The sequence below is a fragment of the Desmodus rotundus genome, chromosome 9, assembly GCF_022682495.2.
Source record: "Desmodus rotundus isolate HL8 chromosome 9, HLdesRot8A.1, whole genome shotgun sequence".
Taxonomy (NCBI): Eukaryota; Metazoa; Chordata; class Mammalia; order Chiroptera; family Phyllostomidae; genus Desmodus; species Desmodus rotundus.
This window is the reverse complement of record NC_071395.1, coordinates 112,000,887-112,019,997: the sequence shown is the minus strand read 5'-3', so window position 1 is coordinate 112,019,997 and position 19,111 is coordinate 112,000,887. Positions and strand designations below refer to the sequence as shown.

General features: G+C 65.2%; 1 protein-coding gene across 1 annotated transcript in view; it reads left to right on the top strand.

The window, feature by feature from the left end:
- RBFOX3 (RNA binding fox-1 homolog 3) overlaps positions 1–18,624 on the top strand; it is a 93,010-nt gene extending 74,386 nt beyond the window's left edge. Inside the window, exons 3-13 of the mRNA XM_045190335.3 lie at positions 4,928–5,065; positions 6,851–6,904; positions 7,671–7,763; positions 9,234–9,294; positions 11,237–11,290; positions 11,506–11,638; positions 12,224–12,263; positions 12,619–12,683; positions 13,851–13,929; positions 15,650–15,957; positions 17,246–18,624. Of these exons, the coding sequence (XP_045046270.2) occupies positions 4,928–5,065; positions 6,851–6,904; positions 7,671–7,763; positions 9,234–9,294; positions 11,237–11,290; positions 11,506–11,638; positions 12,224–12,263; positions 12,619–12,683; positions 13,851–13,929; positions 15,650–15,694 (762 nt within the window). The 3' untranslated portion in view covers positions 15,695–15,957; positions 17,246–18,624. The remainder of the gene's footprint in view (positions 1–4,927; positions 5,066–6,850; positions 6,905–7,670; positions 7,764–9,233; positions 9,295–11,236; positions 11,291–11,505; positions 11,639–12,223; positions 12,264–12,618; positions 12,684–13,850; positions 13,930–15,649; positions 15,958–17,245) is intronic.
- Positions 18,625–19,111: the final 487 nt, after the last annotated feature.

The window sequence follows — 19,111 nt, the reverse complement described above, 5'->3', positions numbered from 1 at the left end:
CCCTTCCTGCACTCCCCCATGCATTCTCGAGCTGCCCGCCCCCACCGCTGTGCTGGGGCCGTGGGGTCATGCAACTCTCCCTGCTGGCTCGGCCCCAGCACTGGCTGGCCAAGCTGGGCGAGGGGCCAGCAGCTCCAAGCTGCCCAGGAGAGGCAGCGCCCTGGCAGCTCCCGATGGGTGCCCCCTGACCGTGCTTCCACGGCCCTCCCCCTAATCCAGTCTGGCTCCCAAGGTGCTGTATGGATCCAGATATTACCTGCCTTCCCTGTGCGGGCAGCATCGCCCACGCTCTCTGGGGCGAGAGCCCACCCAGCCCAGGGCTGGACCAGACCCTCGTCTGGGGCGCAGACAGGCCCTTCTTCCCAGCCTGAGTCTGTGCGAAGCCATGAGACTCCCGTGCGCTGCCTTCCAAGGTGCAGCGTCTCCCGGAGACGCCCCCAGAGCTCCTACAGATGGATGAAGCCGGTGCATGGGTCACAGACCCGGGAGCAGCCAGACCTCCCGCTGCTCTGCACATGCTTCCGGCACGTCAGTCATGGCCTGTGTGTGCTTGGGAAAGAGGTGAGCGCAGCCGGAGGAGGGGCTCGCTGTGAGCGCGACCCGGCCAGCTGGTCTGTCTGAGGGACGGCAGTGGCCAGGGGGCATCTGGTCAGGCCTCATGACCTCAAACAGATGCAAGTGAGCCTGGGATTCGCTGCCAGGAGACAAGGGGATCAGATGCACGCGGCCACAGAGCCGGCCAACAGCCGGTGCCAGCGCCGCGGAGAGAGCCCGAGGCCTCCTCCACAGCGGGGCTCCTGCCTTCGATCTCCAGGCATTAGAGAGGCACCTGCTGTGCGCTGGGCGCCAAACAGCACTGGGTAGACAGAAGCAGTGGCCAGTCCTGCCTCTCAATGCCCCGCGGCCGCCACTGGATCCCACCAGCCACGAACACAAAAGTCGAAGGGGCCAGTCGTGGCCTCTGTGGCTGTGAGAGCCCATGGCCCCTGAGGGGACCCAGCGTCCCTGAGAGCAGTCCCCACTGAGGGGGTGAGAGGCTGCTGCTCTGGCCGAGCACCACTCTGGGAAAGTGCCCGGCCCAGGGGACGGCAGCCTGAGCGACCTCCCCGCGGCCCGGGTCTCCTCAGGTCCTGCGAAGGGTCAGGGTCTGCAGGTTCCCACCTGGGGACCAGAACAGGCTGTTATTCTCCAGGCCCTGGGCTGAATGAGCAGTGCAGATGGAAGTCCCCAGGCAGCCGAAGGCCCGTAGCCGCCCCATGAGACGTCGGCTGCCACGGGATTGAGTGCTCTAGTCCTGGAGTACCGACTCCTGCGGCGCCTTCCCGCCTCGGCATAGCTGGCACGTGTGCGCTCCGTGTCGGAGTGAGGGCGGAAGGGCAGAGGAGGCGATGAGTCTGCCCCTGCACCAGGCCGGGAAGGGGGGCTTCCGGATGCAAGCAGAGGACACCAGCGGTGCCCACGGAACCAGTGCGGTGGCGGCCGAGACCCAGCAGGTGGCGTCGTACAGACAGAGCCCACAGTGGACACACTCCGCCCAAGGAGGGGGCTGCCCCGGGCCCCCATGTAGGAACAAGACCTCCTGAACGGAAGGCTGGAGGCCACAGGGGGAAAAGGCCTCTTCTGTGGCTGATGAGCCGCCCACTCGCTGGGGCGAGCACGTCCAGCAAGCGGCTAGCAGCCATCACACAAGAACCCAGGAGCTTTCGAAGGGGTGGGGGTGGGGGGCCTGCTGCTGCAGAGAAAGGAGGTTTGCAAGACCTGCTTCAGCTTGTCTCCCACCAGCAAGCCTGGGGGCCGTGCCAGCAACGGGCACGGCTCCTCATCCGCCGCCCGGGGCCCTCTCGGCCTTGCCCGTTACTGGGCGAAGGGGGCTTCAGGCTCCTGGAGGGTGGGGAGGGCTGCAGATGTGCCGGGCGGCATCTGGGGTCCATCCGAGCCCACCACAGCCGCTCCTGGCCTTGGAAGGGTGTGTGTGGGAGCGAAGGCTACAGTGACACAGACGGGGAAGGACGCAGAAGCAAAGCCGCGGTAACCCGCCGCGGGAGGGAGGGGGCTCAGTGGTGTTGTTTCTTGTTGGCCTGCGTTCACGACCGAAGGCAGAGGGCTTAAAAAACGGCGGGGCGTGCGGGGGGAGCCCCCGGAAGGGCGGCCCGGGCTGCCTGGGCCGCTGTGATAAATGGTGGGAAGGCCGCTGCCTCCCCTCCGGCGGCCAGCGTGCCGTCACACTCCGGGGCTTCTCGGCGCGTCTCGCAATTTTACAGTCATTGAGCCCATTTATCTGCCGCCGCGCAGCTGCGCTGGGGGCGGAGGGCGCCTTCCTTACCCATGTCCTGGCCCCACCCGTGGCTCCATCTCCACAGCACCCCTCCACCCCTGGCCCTCAGCGGCTCCCCTTAGGGTTTTGGGGGGAATCTGGATCTTGTTGACACCTGGTGGTCTCAGTCTCCTATAGCCCTCCCCCCCCTCCCCATGTAGGGCCCCCCTTTCTCCTCTGAGTACCAGCGGACCTCCAGGCTGGGTTAGCCACTGCCCTCTGCTGGTCTGAAGTCAGCATTGCATGTCCCTCTCCCAGCTGGATTCCCCATCTGGTGACTCCTTCATTAGTCACCTGTGCCCAGGAGCAGCGGAGGGTGCAGGCTTATGGAATGCACTGGGGCTGTGGGGGTGTGACAGAGGGCACCGGGCCCACCCTGAGTGCTGAGTGGCAAGCCACACGTTGCAGTAGCCAGAGGCTGGGCCCCAGACCTCTGCAGGAATCGCTGATGCCTGGATGAGCCCTCTGGGGGCTTGCTTTCTGCTAGGAAGAGTGGCACCAAGGCCGGAGGACAGCAGGGGACCTGGGGGGTGGGGGCGGGCTGGGCGGAGGGCTGGTCAGGAGATGCCCCCTGCTGATGGTCCCCTGCGGCGGCTCTTGCTGATCCCCACGGAACAGGCCCTGGATCTCCCGCAGTGCCCCACTGGGCACCTGTCCCTCCCACAGCCCGACAGAGGGCTCTCCGAGGACACGCACATGTTGGCACTGGGGCTGCTGCATGGGGTGGCCACCTTGCTGAGACACAGGACTTGAAGGGACGGCGGCTTCGACCCCACGCTAAGCACTTGCTTCTCCACACGGGAACGCAGACTCTGAGAGGCACATGGACAGGAAGCTCCCACAGCCCTCCAGGCCTCTCCCATGTGTCCCCGGGGGCGCATGTCCTCGGTCCCCCTCAGCAGCCCTCTCCTGTGGCACCTGCTGCCCTGGAGCCAGGGCAGAGGCCTCTTGGCTGAGCACAGGAAAGGATGGCCTCTGAGGACAGCCACTCTGGAGTTCAGAGAGGGAACCTGGCCACTAGCCTCTGCCCCTTGGGCTCCATGTCCTCAGCCTCGAGCACATTGGCCTCACCCTGTCCCGCCCTGAGGAGGGTGGGGCTTGTATTGGTCAGCACTCCTCTGGTTGCCAGTGACAGACGCCCACCAGAAAGTGGCCTCCAGCCTCTTGCTGCCAGCCAGCCGCCTCTGTTCCTCAGGACACACGGCAGACCACAGCCACCCACTCATACAAGTTCCAGCACAGGCTCGAGGACCTGCCCTCCACCTTCACTCTCCCCAGACAGAGCAGGAAGGCTCAGCGTGGCCCTACTGCAGCCAGGCAGCCAGGGCCCCCACACCCTCCGCGGGGGTCCTGGCCTGGATGCCGCCGACCCTGCAACAAGGAGGCAAGACCGAGCAGTGTGCCGGGGACGCGATCCCAAGAGGACCCCGGGAGAGGAGCCAGGAACAGAGACAGGAAAGGGAAGGAGGGAATAAAGATGGTGTCCTCATCTCGTTACCCTCCCGGTGCCGTGCTCACCACCCGCTGGGGGAACCTGGGGGCGAGGAGCCCCGTGGCAGGGAGCCAGGCATCGGGCCACCGCTCTACCTGTCACCTCTGGAGACAGCTCCTGGACACTCAGGCTCCATGCTGCCTCACCAGAGGGCTGCGCCAGGGGCCGGCAATTGGCAGTTCTGCCCCGTCAGCGGCATACAGACAGCCTCAGGCCCTGGTGACCTGTCATGGCCGGCTGTTGGGACACCTCGGTCAGCAGCCACTTGTCACCCAGCCGGCGTTGATGGAGCACCTGGTGACGGCCTTCAGCACTGGGATTCAGCAGGGATGGACCCAGGCTACAGGCACCTGGCCATGAGCTGGCGGCCGGCCCGTCCCTGCGGAAGTCCACAAGGGAGGCACCCCACTCAGGCTGCCAGCCAGCCCGCTCACCACCCCGACCCCTCGCCGTCTCGGGGCCTCATCCCAGCCCAGTCCTCACGGGGAGCTGCTGGGGGCGGGGGCCCTGCTCAGCAGCAGCTCTGTTTCCCGGCACCCAAGCCTTCCGGAGTCCCTCTGTTGAAACAGTATTTGAGTGCAGCACGGGGACCAGCTATAAAGGACAGGAGTCAGTCACCCTGTGCCTTAGGAGGGTGTGGCCCCCGCAGTGCCAAGCAGCAGTGCGGGGCTAGAATGTGAGGCAGCGCCCCGGTGACCTTGGGGTGGGGCAGCACCCCTACAGGTGTGTGTGCCCAGTGGCGCGTTTGGAAATGTCCACTTTCTCATCAGGCCCTGGAAGCCAGAAGGGCCCCTATCAGGGGAAAGGGCAAACCCGGGACCTCGAGAACCAGACAGTCCATGGAGCTGAGGGACCGTGGTCAGACCTGGGCCGCGCGGAGGAGCAGGACAGAGCAGGCCAGGGAAGCCTGGCCCTGCGCTGGTTTCCCGGGAGTAGCTCAGGCAGGGTCCTGCAGGTGGCGCTGCAGAGCCATGTGCTGCTTGCCTAGACACCCTGGCAGATCTGCCCCACCCTCGGATGTGAGGGGGGTCCGAGGGGTTGGGAGGGCCTGGTCTTTAGACACCCCCCTCCATAGGGTGGGAGCTGAGAGGGCCCCTCACATCCAGGTCCTCTCCCCACAGCAGACAGATGAGGCGGCACAGACGGACAGCCAGCCCCTCCGCCCCCCCGACCCCGCAGAGAAGCAGCAGCCCAAGCGGCTTCACGTCTCCAACATCCCCTTCCGGTTCAGGGACCCCGACCTGCGGCAAATGTTCGGGGTGAGTGTGCGCGGCCCCCTCCCAGCCCCCAGCACGCCCCGGCCCCCCGGGTTTCCTGCTGCAGCCTCCTGCCTCCTGGTCCCGCCAGCTCTGGCCTGAGTCCATGGGGTGGGAGGGAGGGACAAGGGGCAGCACAGTAGCAGGGCGCCACCCCCCACCCCCCTCCAGACATCAGCCCACCTGTCCTCAGGCTCCCCAGAGAGGCCAAGGCCAGTGCCTGTCAGGTTATTAATCTGCTGCAAGGGGTCCAGGCCCCCGCTGTGCTCCTCAGAGGGCCCCTGGAGGGGCGTCCCAGACTCCTGCCCCGCCCAGCATCTGTCCAGCCCCCGCCGCCGCTGCCACGTGCCTTGGGGCCAGGCACTCAACCTCTCTGGGCCAGCGTGGGGGCTCCAGGGATGGGGCTTCTGGAGAACACGTGGTGGGCGGAGCAAGTGCCAGACAACATCCGCCCTGGTTCCTCGGACCTGTTCCCAGGTTCTGTGCCACAGGGCCTCAGCCAGGTGCTGTGAGAGGCTGCAGGCAGGGACCCCTGTAGTCCTGTGTTCACTTCATCCTGTCACTTGACTGACCACCCAGCAGGCACCGACGCCCACTGGGTGCTGGGCTGCAACGTGGGTGGGCGGGTGGGCAGCAGCCAGGTGGGCAGCCCAGAGCAGGGCAGCCCCTTGGTCCCGACTGCCCGCCACAGAGCACCACCACACCTGGCCCGTTCGGACTGCTCCCCGCCCTCCATCACTCTGAACTGCCCCTCCTGCCTGCCCTGCATCCCCCCCGACCTCTGCCACGAGCGAGGCGGGCCCGGGCCCCTGAGCCCCCCATGCCACCCCCACCTCAGGCAGGTTTGTCAGGGAAGAGGCTAGGGGGCGGCAGCGGGACAGGCCCAGCACCCACGCCTACCTCACCCCAGTTATCCACTCCCCTCCTCGGGGGCCTTTGTGGATTTGGGGTTAGACCCAGTGGGGAGCTGGCAGGATTTAGAATCATCTCGGCCCTGGACCCCTGGAGCCTGGGGACCACAGCAGCCGGGTGGCAGAGTCTCACCAGCCCTACAGGACCCATCGCCTCACCTGGCATCTGCACGGTGCCCGTCCACCCCCCAGCACCCCCAACAAGGGCGCCACCTTCCTCCCTGTCTCTGGCAGGGTGGGGACAGCACTGCTGGCTGGCTGCATGTCGCCTTGCTGCCCTGTGACACCCACCTCTGGGATATTTCGGGGTGAAGGGGAGCCCCACCTGTGTATACTCTGGAGGCTCCGGGACAGGCCCCTCTGAGCTCACTGGCATTTTGGGGACCTGGTCACAGGTGGTCAGTCTCGCCAGCCGTTGAGGACAGGGCCGCCCCTTGTGTCCCAGGCCAGTGTCAGGACAGGGGGCGGAGCTCGGTGCCAGCGCGTCCTGCTCAGGTGGGGAGCCTGGGGTCCAGCCCCACCCAGCACGGGCCGCCCAGCGGAGGCCTTCTGGGTGCTTTCTCTTCTAGGGGCTCCTGCTCCCCCCAGCACCGACCTGGTGGGAAGGACTTTTCCCTCTAGTGTGAATTGGGGTGCCTGTCAGCAGCCTGTGGCAGAGCCCCGGCATCCCGGCAGGGAAAGCTCTCTGCACAAGGAGGTGGGGAGGGTGTCCCTGTCCCCTCATGCTGCTCAGGAAGCCTGTCCTCCTGTGCCTGCCCGGGCGGAGGGGCCGGGGGCGGAGGGCCAGAATCCGCACTGGTGAGGGGTCTCCTGGGGAGCAGGCCTCCTTAACCCGCCGCCGTCTCCTGTCCCCCCCAACCCCTCTCTGTCTCCGCAGCAATTCGGAAAAATTTTAGACGTGGAGATCATTTTTAACGAGCGGGGCTCCAAGGTGGGTGCCGCCCAGAGGCCGCCACCATTACAGCGCCGGCTGTAGGTCCCGCCAGGCTAACGTGTGACATGTGCGTTTCCTTCCTGGAGAGCTTCGCACCCGAGGACCCCTGAGCGACACGGGTGCTTGTATTCCCCTCCTCCGCCCCCTCCCCACCCCACTGTCTGTGTTGTCGTTGCTGCTGCTGCTGACGCCTCCTTCTCTCTGAGCTGCCAGGACCTCTCTGTCTGCCCTGGGACTGGGGCATTCCTCGTTCCTCCTTCCTCGGGGGCCCGGGCCTGCCCGCCAGTCAGCCCTGAGGCTGGGAGTGGGGCTGCGGGGCGGGCAGGCGGGAAGGCGCCCCAGCTAAGATGGGCCCTGCTCTCCGCTCTGGAAGACACTGCCCCCCCAACCAGGCTGCCCCCCTCAGGTCCTCTAATCCAGCCTTCGGTGAGGGTGACAGCCCTGGACCCTGGCAGGGTCAGTGTCTCCTATAGCTTTGGCCTATCCCCTTGGAGAGGCCAGGTGGTAAGCTCAGGCCGGCTAGGCCAAGCCAAAGGCTGCCCCCACCTGGGGCCGCGCCCCTCCTGGGCGCCTGCTGGCGGCCCCAGGACAGACCTCTGGGCTGCCTGAGTCTCTCCTTCAACTCCGCTGACTCAACCCCCTCTCTCTCTCCTCCCTTCTCCCCGGCACCCACCCCCGGCCCCGCCCCCACCCATGCCTCCTTTTTTTTTTCTTTTTCTCATCCTGTGTCTTTCTCTCCGTGTCTGTCCCTCTCTGCTCACAGGGCTTTGGGTTTGTAACTTTTGAAACTAGCTCAGATGCTGACCGAGCCCGGGAGAAGCTGAATGGGACGATCGTAGAGGGACGGAAAATTGAGGTGCTCAGATAAGTGTGCTGGGGCAGGGGCACCTGTCACCCCAGTCCGTCCCCACCCAGGTCTCCTGCTGTCCTGTGAGCACCAGGCCGGGGTCCCTGGGACAGGGGCTGGACAGGGGTGGGGCGGGCCGCACAGAGGCCAGAGCCCCAGCCCGTCACGTGCAACCTTGGGGGTCTACATTTCAGGCCCACCCCAGGGTCCCACCTCCCCCGCTTCCTCTCTCCTTCCTGAAAGAGACCCCCCCAACTGGGGGAGCAGCCAGACACTGGGAGGACCCCAGAAATCGTGTGTGTGAGGCCTGGCAGCTCCGAGAACCACAGCCAGCCCCGGCTGGCCTGCCGTTGGGAGGGCCCAGGACTTCTCCCTGCCCCCCCACGCTGCCAGCCTGCAGCTCTCCCTTCGCCCTCACCCCCACAGGGCCCGCAGGAAGTGGCCAGGTCCTAAAATGGGACCCAGCCCAGGGGAGCAGCGGGAAGAGGAGGCAAGAACTCTGACATCCCCACTTCCTCCCTGTCCCTCACCAGGGCTGTGGCTCGGGGTGTCTGGGAGCTGGGCTCCCCCACAGCAGGGCAGCCAGGGGTGGTTCAGAGGGCAGGGTCAGCAGCTGGCCCAGCCCACAGGAAGGGCAGGGAGAGGTCTAGGGGAGGGTTCCCAAAGGGGGAAGTACTGGAGGCCTCGACCTTGGCCAGGCTCCGGCCCAGCACCGGTGGCACCCAAGGCCTTGGCCCAAGGCCCTAGGGGCTGACACTGGGCCCCTCCTCTTCTTCCACCCCCCCGCCCTCCTCCTGCTCCTTCTGTAGAGGTCTCCCCCTCCTTCCTGCCCCCCCCATCCAGTCCCCTGGGCTCAGCTGTCTGGAGAGTAGGGCCCACCCCCCAGGTCCCCACCTGCCCCTCCCTCACTGGCCTTGTCCCCATGGGCACAGGGGCCCCCTCAGAAAGCTCTGGCCTCAGGGGTGGGGAGACGGTCAACAGTTGGGTGCCTGCAGCTAGGGGGCCTCTGTCTACAGCCGCCCCAGCTAGAGACCGTCTTGGGGGCAGTTCTCGTAGCTGGCCTGAGAGCACTTTGAGGAGAGGCTGCCAACAGCTTCTCCGGTGACCTTGGGTTGCCAGAGAGAGGCTGGGGCTTGGTTTGTGGAACCTGCCACCTGAGGGTCAGGAGCCAGTGAGTCTGGACGTGGCGCCCGAGCCAAGGGCCCGGAGCCAGGGCCAGGCCGGGTACCAGCCCACGTTGGGAGCAGTGATGGCCAAGGCTTCCCGGAGGCGGGCGGCATGGCCGGGAGAGGAGGCCGGGCTGGGGGTAGGGGCTGTCCTGTGCCTCCACCTGGGTGTCCCAGGCCCTCCCTCCCAACCCCCAGCCTCCCCCTCCCAGGGGGCCGTGGAGAAGTACGGTCCCAGGGCAGGACTGGGGCGACCCATGGCCCCCGAGGGCCTGAGGCTCCCCTCACCGTCTCGCTCCCTCTCTCTGGGCAGGTCAATAACGCCACGGCCCGGGTCATGACCAACAAGAAGACTTCGAACCCCTACACCAATGGTAAGGGGCCCAGGACCCCGGGGAGGATGCAGGGGCTGTCAGGGGCCTGGACGGAGCTTTCCTGAGGCCGACCTTCCTGGATGCTGAGTGCCCCCCGGGCCCCAGCTCTCCCCGTCGGAAGCAGCCAGGTCGGCCAGCAGGAAAGCTGGGGCAGCCCACCCCCAGGCACCCAGCCGGCAAGACTCCTGGGCTTTCCTGAGCGCGCATGGCACCCAGAGGCCACGTGGACGGGCTTCGGGCACAAGGGGGTGGTGGCCGCTTCCTGGATTGTTACTTATTTCTAAGCACTCAGGCAGGGCCTGGGCTGGAGGTGCTTGAATGTAGTGAGTGTGATGGCGAAAGCAGGGACAGTCCCCCGGGTCTCAGAGACACTGAGAGGTTGAGGCCACCAGAGGAAGTCCCGCTGGTCCATTGCGAGTGTCAAGCAAGTAGTCGTGCTGCCGACCTGACCGTGAGCAGATGGGGCCCGTCCTCTTCGAAGACGGAACAGCTGGTGCCGCACACGGGCGGCCGGGAGGAGTCGAGGGAAATTCACTGGAGGGAATAAACTCCCCTAGTTTGACCTGGTGTTACTATTTACAGAAGAAAGAAGGGACCACCCCGGTGGGTGTCAGGCTGCCTCTGATCTGGGGACCCTGACTGTTCCAATGGGCCAAGATTGACAGGTGGAGGCACCAGAGAGCCAGAGGGACAGACAGAGGCCCCCAGGACCCCAGAGTTGGCGGGTAGAGGTGCCGGGCCGTGTGAGGCGGCAGCCCGCCCGAGGGTGGACCCGGAGAGCCGCCGGGGTAGAAGCGGGGGAGGTGGGCTTGGGTCGCTGCCTCCCGGACTCGGCTCCAAGGTGGCTTCTTCCCAAGACGACTGGAGGTCGTCCCAGGAGATGGAGCGTTTCTTCCTCCTTTCCTGAGGTTTGTGGGTTTCTGGCCCCAGCAGTAGCGATCACACACAACGTCTCTGCTATGGTGTCCTGGGGGCCCATGGAGAGTGTGGGGAGGGAGCACCCTGTCTGGACGCCTGGGGCCAGAGCCCGCCCAAAGCCAGCTGGTGTCCACCCCAGAGGCCTCAGGCCGTGCAGCGGGCCCCTGGTGGGAGAGGAAGACTGGCCCCGGAGCAGCCAGCCTGGAGAGAGGGGGTGGCCAGGAAGCGAGGTCTGGCCCTGCCACTTGCCTGCTCGGTGGTATGAGGCTGCTGCCCCTCTGAGCCTCCACTTCCTCATCTGTGCGCAGGGTGGACGCCTGCGCAGTGGGTGGGCTCAGAACGAGTGGCACAAGGGCACGTGCTCGGGAGAGGCTGGCTGCCCTTAGAGCCCAAAGGCCCTTCCTCCCCAGGCGCCTTCCACTGGCTGCTCTTGGGACAAGCAGTGGGACAGCGAAAGAGGTCTGGCACTGGGAAGAGGGGCCCGCGGGAGCTGGTCCCAGGACACAGGCTCTGGGGCAGGAGGTGGGAAGGGCTCCGGGCAGAGGCGGAGCCCCTGTTCGGCAGCCTCTGACCCTCCGGGAAGGCAGCCAGGAGCCCACAGGAGACAGTACTCCCACAACTGGGCCCTGTCAAGCTTCCAGAACCCCTCATCCCAGCTTGCGGCTTGCCCACAGTTACATAATCCGCTCCACTTTCCCTTCTTCATTCTCTCCCGCAGACATCACCGACCCCCCGGGCACCCCCAAGAACTGGGACTGGTGCCCTCAGGCATGGGAGGCCCGGGGCAGGCTGGGGAGGGCCACCATGTGGAAAGAATCAAGAAGACACCCAGGCGGATGGGTGGGGAGTGGCTCGGTCCCTGCCATTAGGTCCCCGTGAAGCTGTACCCACTCAGACTGCGGAGGCAAGGGGTCGTGCCCCCAGTCTGTCCCGGGGGGCAGGGGCGCTCCCTGGTATACAGGTGTAGTGTGCGGTGAGGAGAGGCTGGGGAAGACGGTGACTGGAATCTTTGCTTCCATTCTAGGCTGGAAGCTCAACCCCGTGGTAGGCGCAGTCTACGGGCCTGAATTCTATGCAGGTAAAGGCTGGGGTAGTGGAACCTGGCAGTGGCCAGGGGGCGTGGCCTGGAGGGGCGGGGCCGGGCGGTGTGGTTGTGGTCTAGCTGGGGCGGGGCCGGTGGGTGTGGTCGGGGGCGGTGGGTGTGGCTTCGCACAGGCCAGGCTGTCCAGCCCACACTCACCCTGTCTCTGTTTCCCACTCACCCTGTTCCCTCTCTCACACCCTTTCCTGCAGTGACGGGGTTCCCCTACCCCACCACAGGCACGGCCGTTGCCTACAGGGGCGCACACCTACGGGGCCGGGGCCGGGCCGTGTACAACACATTTCGAGCTGCGCCGCCCCCGCCCCCCATCCCAACGTACGGAGCGTGAGTACCAGGGGGCTCTGGGGGAGGAAGGCATGGAGAAGACCCAGGGGAGTGTAGGGAGGGAGGCCTGGGGCAACCGGAGGGCTCAAGCAGCCTTCCCAGAACTGAGGGGGCCTGTGGGAACCCCCAGACCTCGGCACTGCATTCTGATCTTGATCTGCAGTACCCCCACTCTGCCACGGGGAACCAAAGGCCACTGGCATTTAGGGGACATTTAGAACCCCAGCCAGGTGCTTTCTCGGGACCCTGGTTGGCCCTGGGGTGCAGAGAGGGCCTTCTCTAAGCCCTCGCTGGACCATTTCCCTGGGGCTGCGTCCTCCTCTCCTCCCGATGGGGGCACAGCTGCGGGGCTGGAGTGGGGGGAGGGTAAGCGAGAGGGCCCCGGGTTCGTGGGAGAAAGGGGCTGACCAGCAAGGGCGTTACCCTATTGTTATACCAAAACAGGGCACTGGAGCAAACGCTTGTTAAAATGCCGGTCCCGTGGGCAGGGCCGGCACCCTGCCCCCTCCCTCCTCAGCAGACACCGGAGCCGGCCTACCCCACCTCTCCAGCGTTCCCACCACTTTCTTGTCCGTTTGCTTCCAGGGTCGTGTATCAGGACGGCTTTTATGGTGCTGAGATTTATGTAAGTGCGGCCCCGGGGGTGGGGGTGGTTCCCCGGGCATGGCTCTTCCAGGAAGAGCCAGTGTCTCCCCAACAACGCTCCCCTCCTGTCCTCAGAACCTGGGGCGGTTGGGGGGGCAGCACTGCACCCCTGGGGGACCCCACACAGCCAGAGCTGGGTCATCCGAGCTCACACTGGGAGTAGTGGGGGATCTCCCAGCAGCCCGGTGACCCCCCGCCCTGCCGCGCATTTTGCAAAGTGTTGTATGATGGGGCAGTGCGTGGCTCCCCCACACCCCTGGGACCGAGGGTGCAGGATGGAAGACTGTGTCCACCCTACTAAGCCCCCGTGCGTCTCTCCCCCCCTCGCCCTGCAGGGAGGCTATGCAGCCTACAGATACGCTCAACCAGCGGCAGCAGCGGCAGCAGCCTACAGCGACAGGTACCACCTGGGGACAGTGAGCGGGGTGGAGGAGTGATGGGCAGGAAGCCTCACCTACTGTTCAGGGGCCAGTGGGTGCAGGGTCTGGGCAGAGGAGAACGGGTCTGAATGGGCCTGGAGGCCCCAAAACAGCAAGGCCCCCAACTGCTGCAATCACTTCCTGCTTGCATGATGGGGAGGCTACGGACCCCCCAGTTCTTAGGTAGCAGACAGCTCCTCCTCCTAGCTCTGAAGGCCCCAAGGGAGAAGGTAATCCAGAGTCTCTGACATTCCCAGTGTCCCCAGGCCTGAGACCCTCTGGCACCAAAGAGGACGGGCCCCTGGTGCCCACCCGCCTCCTCTCAAGGGTGTGACAAGGCGGGGAAGGGTGGCTCCTATGACAGCGGGGAGCAGTGTGTCTTCTGTGGTCAGGTCCTGGGGGTCCCCCGGGAGCGGCCCAGCCAGCCCCTTCCCCTGTGGGCACTCGGCCTGTCAGCTACAGAGCTCTTGCTCGGGGAAGGGTGCGAGGCCTGGCGCTGGGCACACAGTGGGCACTTCACAGGGGGCAGCGGTTGCTCCCGTCCACGGGGCTGGCTCTGGCCTGGGGACACTGGGCCCTCCCTCCCACCGGCAGGCGGCATGCCCCCTCCTGGACCCACACCTTCGACACAGCCACGGTGGGCCAGGTTTAGCCTGGAGCAAAGCAGGCCCCCAGCTCCACCCGGTCCTCCACGCAGCTGGCATGTCACTCACAAAGCAAACTGAGTGAGAGGGAGGTCACCCAAGGGGCACTGAGCCACCTGCCTCCTTGGCATTGGAGGTCCTGCCGCCCCACACGTCCCCTGGATCTGAACCCCTTCCCGAACTCTGCCCCATTCTTTCTGGGGACCGGGATTTTTTTTCCCCTCCAAATGAGCCCTGTGAAGACCCTTTCTCTTCCACGTGGTACCTGGGAGAACAGGTCACCCCCCAACCAACCCCATCAGGTCAGCACACTGGATGTATCGAGGGTGGCCAGCTGTGTTCCGGACACTTCCTTCCAAACAGGCAGGAAGGGCGGCGAGGGGGCTGTGCAGGGGAGGGGCCTCGAGGGAGGATGCTCAGGAAATGTCTGGGAGGCGGCGGGAGACCTGCGGCCACCCTCACCTGCCCCTTCGCCCTGCACCCCTCCCCGTGCTGTCTCCCCAGTTACGGCCGAGTCTACGCGGCTGCCGATCCCTACCACCACACGCTCGGCCCCGCAGCGACCTACAGCATTGGAACCATGGTAAGGAGGCCGGGTGGCCTGGCCCTTGGCCCTGCCGGGACGAGGAGGGTGCCATGCTATGGCTGGGGTGGGCAGGCAGGCCCTCGGGAGAACCACCCCGACCTCAGACTGGGGCCTCGGGCCTGATGGCTGGAGGGACCAAGGCCTGGATTTGAGCTGGGGGGGGGAAGAGGGGGAGGGGACTTGCCCCTGTGTGCCTTCGTGGAGTTAGAAGGAGGCAGGTCTGCCTGGACAGATGGACGGTCAGCTGCCCAGCGATGCTGTCTGGTCCTCCGGGCCGCACCCTGGAAGGGCTCGGCTTTCCGAGCCGGCACCTGCAGCCTGCCCAGGCCCTCCCTTCCCACTGGGAAGACCCAGGGAACCGTCCTGGCAGAGTTCCTGAGGCAGGCAGGGCCCGCGTCCCCTCGTGTGGTCTGTGCCGTGGTCCCTCTGTGTCCTGTTGCCCTCGACTGTGCCTCTTCCCGAAAGGAGGTGGGGAAGGAGGGCCGCCCGCTGTCTGTCACCCACGCTCCAGCTCCTGAAGTGGGGCTGCTCTCCCAGCCTCCGTGGGGGGCTTTGGGGAGCCGTGGGGGCGCCCTGATGTGCGGGCGCATCTGTGTGTGTGTGTGTGTGCTGCCCGCTACTCCAGACCCTGCAGTCTGCTTCTGTGCCCGCCCTGCCCCCCGCCCCAGGGGGCTGTTCGCGTCGGTTTTTAGCCAGCTTGGCATCCAGCATCAAAGATGAAAACGGTGTTTTGGGGGGGAGTAAGCAGGGAGGAGGTTCAGAGTCAATATGGATTTCCCCCCCCATATCCTTGGTTTTGCTTACTCCCTCCTAATTTTTGTTTCGTCTTTTTTGATTTTTAACAAGCCTCAGACATCCCAAGCAGCCCACGGTAACCACAGGTAGCCACAGGGAGCAGGCCTCTCGGGGACCCACAACCCCTCCCAGATGAAGGCCTCAAAGCTGCGGCTCACGGGCCCCTTGGCCCCGGGACCAGCTCCGCTCTCCACGCAGCTGCTAGCTGAAGGCTGCCTTTAATGCACACAGGGTTCCCTTGTATGTTTTCTCTATTATTTTTAAGATTTTCTATTCCCCCCACCCAACTTTTCTTCTCTGGTGCTTGCCGTTCTCTTGCCTTTTCTGGCAAAACTGGTGGGTGGGATGGGAGGTCCCTGCTGGGGCCTCCCTGACCCAGGGCCGGGGGAGAGCAAGAATGCCCAAGAGCTGTCCCCTCTGAGGGACAGAGGAGTGGACCTGGTGACCACAGAAAGCTCCCGGAGCCAGGCAGGCACAGCCCCTCCTGATGGAGCAAGGCCAGGGGAGCCTCCCTGGTCAGAGGCGCTCAGCCCTGCCCCACAGCAGCCCCAGGGGCGCTGAGGAGGCGGGTCTCTCACTCACCCCTCCCCTCCCCAGAGGATGAAGAAAGGGGCAGCGAGGGGCCAGGGCTGAGCCAAGAGGCCCCAGGAGACCTCTGACACGGGGTCTTCCAGAAGCAGGGTGGCCACAGACCCCAGCACTCAGCCCAAGCCCACCAGGACCTCAGAAATAGGCCCAGAGCCCCTCCTGTGGGCACACCCACCACACCCTTTCTCCCCGGGCCAACTCTGAGTGGGGCAGAGAGAACAACGGGAGTTAGCTGTTTCTCTTTTTGGTTTTCCTTATTTTTTTTTCTTTTTTGCTTTTTCCCCCCTACCCAAAGGCGCTACTGATTGGCTGTTTTTCATCTTTGATGTTGCAGGCTAGCCTCTGCCGAGGAGGGTACAGCCGCTTCACCCCCTACTAGCAAGAGGCCCGGCCCCTAACAGCATTCACAGACTGTCTAGCACACACCAAACCCAGCAGCCCAAAGCCAGGCACAGCCGCCAGGAGGACAGGGCGCCGCTGACCTCGGCGACGCTAAAGTCCATAGGCTTTACCTCCAGCCAGCTGGGCCCCCTGCGATGGCGCGTGTGTCTCTGACCCTGGTTACCCCCGTGTGTCTGAGACCTCGGTCCCCATTTTGGCTTTGTTGACGTTGTGCCCGCCCCACCCCCTAAGCCATCTCAGGTATGGTATGCACCTAGGGGCAGGGGCTAGGCTGGGCAGAGGACCCTCCCCGAGAGCTAGCGATAGAGCCCCACCCACGAGGGTGGCCCGCTCGCTGTCCCTGGGGTCAGCAGAGCCACAGGAGAAGCCCGGTCTGGGAAGCCATCCCGGCCAGCCTCCCCGGGGTGCTGGGAGCCAGAGTCTCCCACCCTCCGCAGTCGGGGGGGGGGGGTCACAGCCTCCACAGGGCTCCCGTCACACAGCTAGTCACAGCGGTGGCGTCCACGCCGTTTTCCCATCCAGCTGAAACTAACGCTGCTGATTAAATGTTACTGACATTTCCTGTGGGTCTGCAGGAGCCACACCAGCCTCTGTTGTAAGAAACCCAAGTGCAGGAAGAAATGTCCCCGCTAGGTGGCCCGGTGCCTGACATCTGTGTCCCCTGCAGTGCCCCAGGGCCCAGATCCCCTGAGGCGGGGTCCCGGCCGGCCTGGCCTAGGTGTTTGTGCAGGAGCCTCCACACTTCCGACACCTCCTTCCCCTCCCGAGTCCAGAAATGCCTTTGGGCTGGGGTCTGTCTGAGAGAGGAGGCCTGGCTAGAGAACAGGTCAGGAGCAAGGCGAGGCCCACCCCCAACCTGGAGGGCGGGACAGTGCCGTGTGTCACCTGTTCGTCTAGGGGGCACCATGCTTAGCTCTGCCCCCAGGAACTCATGCGCTTCCAGGGCGGATGGGCTCAGGGAGGAGGTGCTGGCTGGGGGCTGCAGCCAAGGGAGCTTCTGGAGGGGTCCGCCCAGGCAGACCGGGCCCTGGCCACCGGCACCTTCGTTACAGGGAACAGTGGCATGGGCCAAGAAGCCCAAGTGGGCTACCAAAGGTGCCCGAGCTGGGCTTCTGGGGGCTGACGGCCAGCTAGGTGTGAGCGCCTGCCGGCCAGGGTTGTTGGTTCCTTGCTGGTGGGGTGGGTGGATCCGCCCAGGGTGCCAGCCCCACACTGCCCACTGCCCAGAGCACCGCCTTCTCAGCCACCTCACTCCACCCTGTCCCAGCCTCCGCCCTCCACCTGCCAGAGCCAGCCAGGGCCCTGCCCACCTCAGCAGGTTCCCTGTGGCTCCTCTATTCCCGCCACCTTCTGCCCTGGAGAACACACGTCCCCCTCTGTCCGCAGCTCACGCGAGATGATGGGTCCTGAGAGCTGGTCGGGGGGACGGTGCGGGGGTGCTGGGACTGCAGGGTGCATCCTCGCCCCCGCCCCCCGAGCCTGCAGTGGCTTCTGTGAAACTGCACGGCCCTTTCTCTTTCTGTTGTAGTGAGAGCTTCCGCCGTCTCCTTCTCGGACCACGGAGGGCAAAAACAAAAAAACAAACAAAAAAATCACAAAACAAAAAACCAAACAAAAAAAGATGTTAAGATCCAAGCAACACAAAAACCAACCAAACCAAGATGCATCCACCGCCTCCAGGTCTCACGTGCCCAGGGAACCGCAGTGAGGAGCACGCACGCCCGCCCGGCCGAGAGCCGCTGCGCCCCTCCTGAAGCGGGCAGGGGGCGAGCCAGAGGGGAGGGACCTCCGTTTTCTATTCAGTCTTCCTTTCCCGGCCCCCACTCCCAAGGCAGTGTGGGGCCCGCGGAGGAGGGGCTGCAGGCCTCGCAGGGAAGCGCGGGCCAGCAGGACTTGACCTTTGTTGCCAACTGTGCCAGTGGAGAGGGCAGCTGGGCCGGGGCGGGCACGGGGAGGGGGGCAGCTTTTCATTCCTGGGGCTCTGGCTTCGGCTGTGCCCAGTCACCCTGTGCCGCGCTCTCTGGGCCCCAGCTCCCCTCATGCCATGCCTCCAACGCCCGTGTCCTGCACACCTGGGGAAGGCTTTGCCGGCCACTGAGACTGTGCAGCCAGCAGCCCCAGGGTCCGACCCCAACACCAAGGGCTGATGTGGTTCCAGAACTATGGGGCCCCCGGGCACCCCTCCCTCCACGTGAGGGGCCCCCCGGGCTACCCAGCCAGGACTGACTCCTGGACCTGAGAACATGAGACAGTGAAGGACTTGAGGCTGAGGACTTGCTCCCTGGCTGGCTGTTTCCGGTTCCCTTTCTGGAGGATGCCCTGAGCCTGGTCTGTGGGAGGGACAGCTGACCTCAGGGGACCTGCTGGGATGAGCCCTCCCTGCCACTGCCCCGCAGAAAGCCCAGTCCTGCAAGGGAGGGAGTCGGGGACAGTCCATCACCCCGCTGGCCTGCGGGGTTGGGAGTCACAGCCCGGGGATCTGGAGGCCAGGCCAGGGTGGGGACAGCAGAGCAGCCTGGGGGAAGGGGCAGCGGCCGGCAGGTCACGGGGAAAAGCCCCTGGCCAGGCAGGTAGCTGGAGTCGGGACAGCAGCAAAAAAATATCAGAAAAACCAGGCTCCCAACATGGCTCCGCAACTGTCTCATGAAACCTAAGCAGGATAGGCCGACACCTCACTTTGTACTCTGCATCAGCTCCTGGAGCGAGTCTCCTTTTCTACGTCCGGTGTACAGAGCCCCTGCCGCTGGGCCCTGTTCTCACAGCAGCCGCGTCCGCCCCACCCAGGCCCCCAGGACTACAGCCAGGCCCCGGCTTCCTTTCTTACCATCCTGTGTGCTTCCCAGGTGTGACCATTCAAAACGACAGTATTATTATTAAGATTATTAATAAAGATTTCTTTCTTCAAACCAGGACAACTCTCTGATTTGGCAGCCTCCGGGCACAGAGGGTGGAGGGCACCGCGAGACAGGCAGCGCGTCCCAGGGGAGAGCCTGCCTGGGCTGGACCCAGGTGGCCCGAGGGAAGTCTGGGAGAGATTCCAGCACTCCAGGCTGTCCTCTCCCACCCGTGCCGGGCCAGGCCCAAGTGCCCGAGCAGGGCCCGTGCTCCTGCAGCCCTGTCTGGCTTCAGCACCGGGTGACCTGGGAGTGGGCGGCAACGGGGGCCACTGCTGGTGTGTGAGGGGTACCACCCAGCCCGCAGCACCAGCTCCACAGGTGTGACCGCCAAGCTGCGGTCCGAGCAGCGGCTCCAAGGTGAGCCCTCTGCTCCAGCCGCTGGGAGGCCCCGTTCCTGGAAGGCTGGTGTGGAGGAGCGTGGCCACCATCCCACCGCCCCGGAAGAGGAGGGAGAACCAGGAGGGGAAGCAGCAGATTGCAAACTAAGAGCTTAAAAG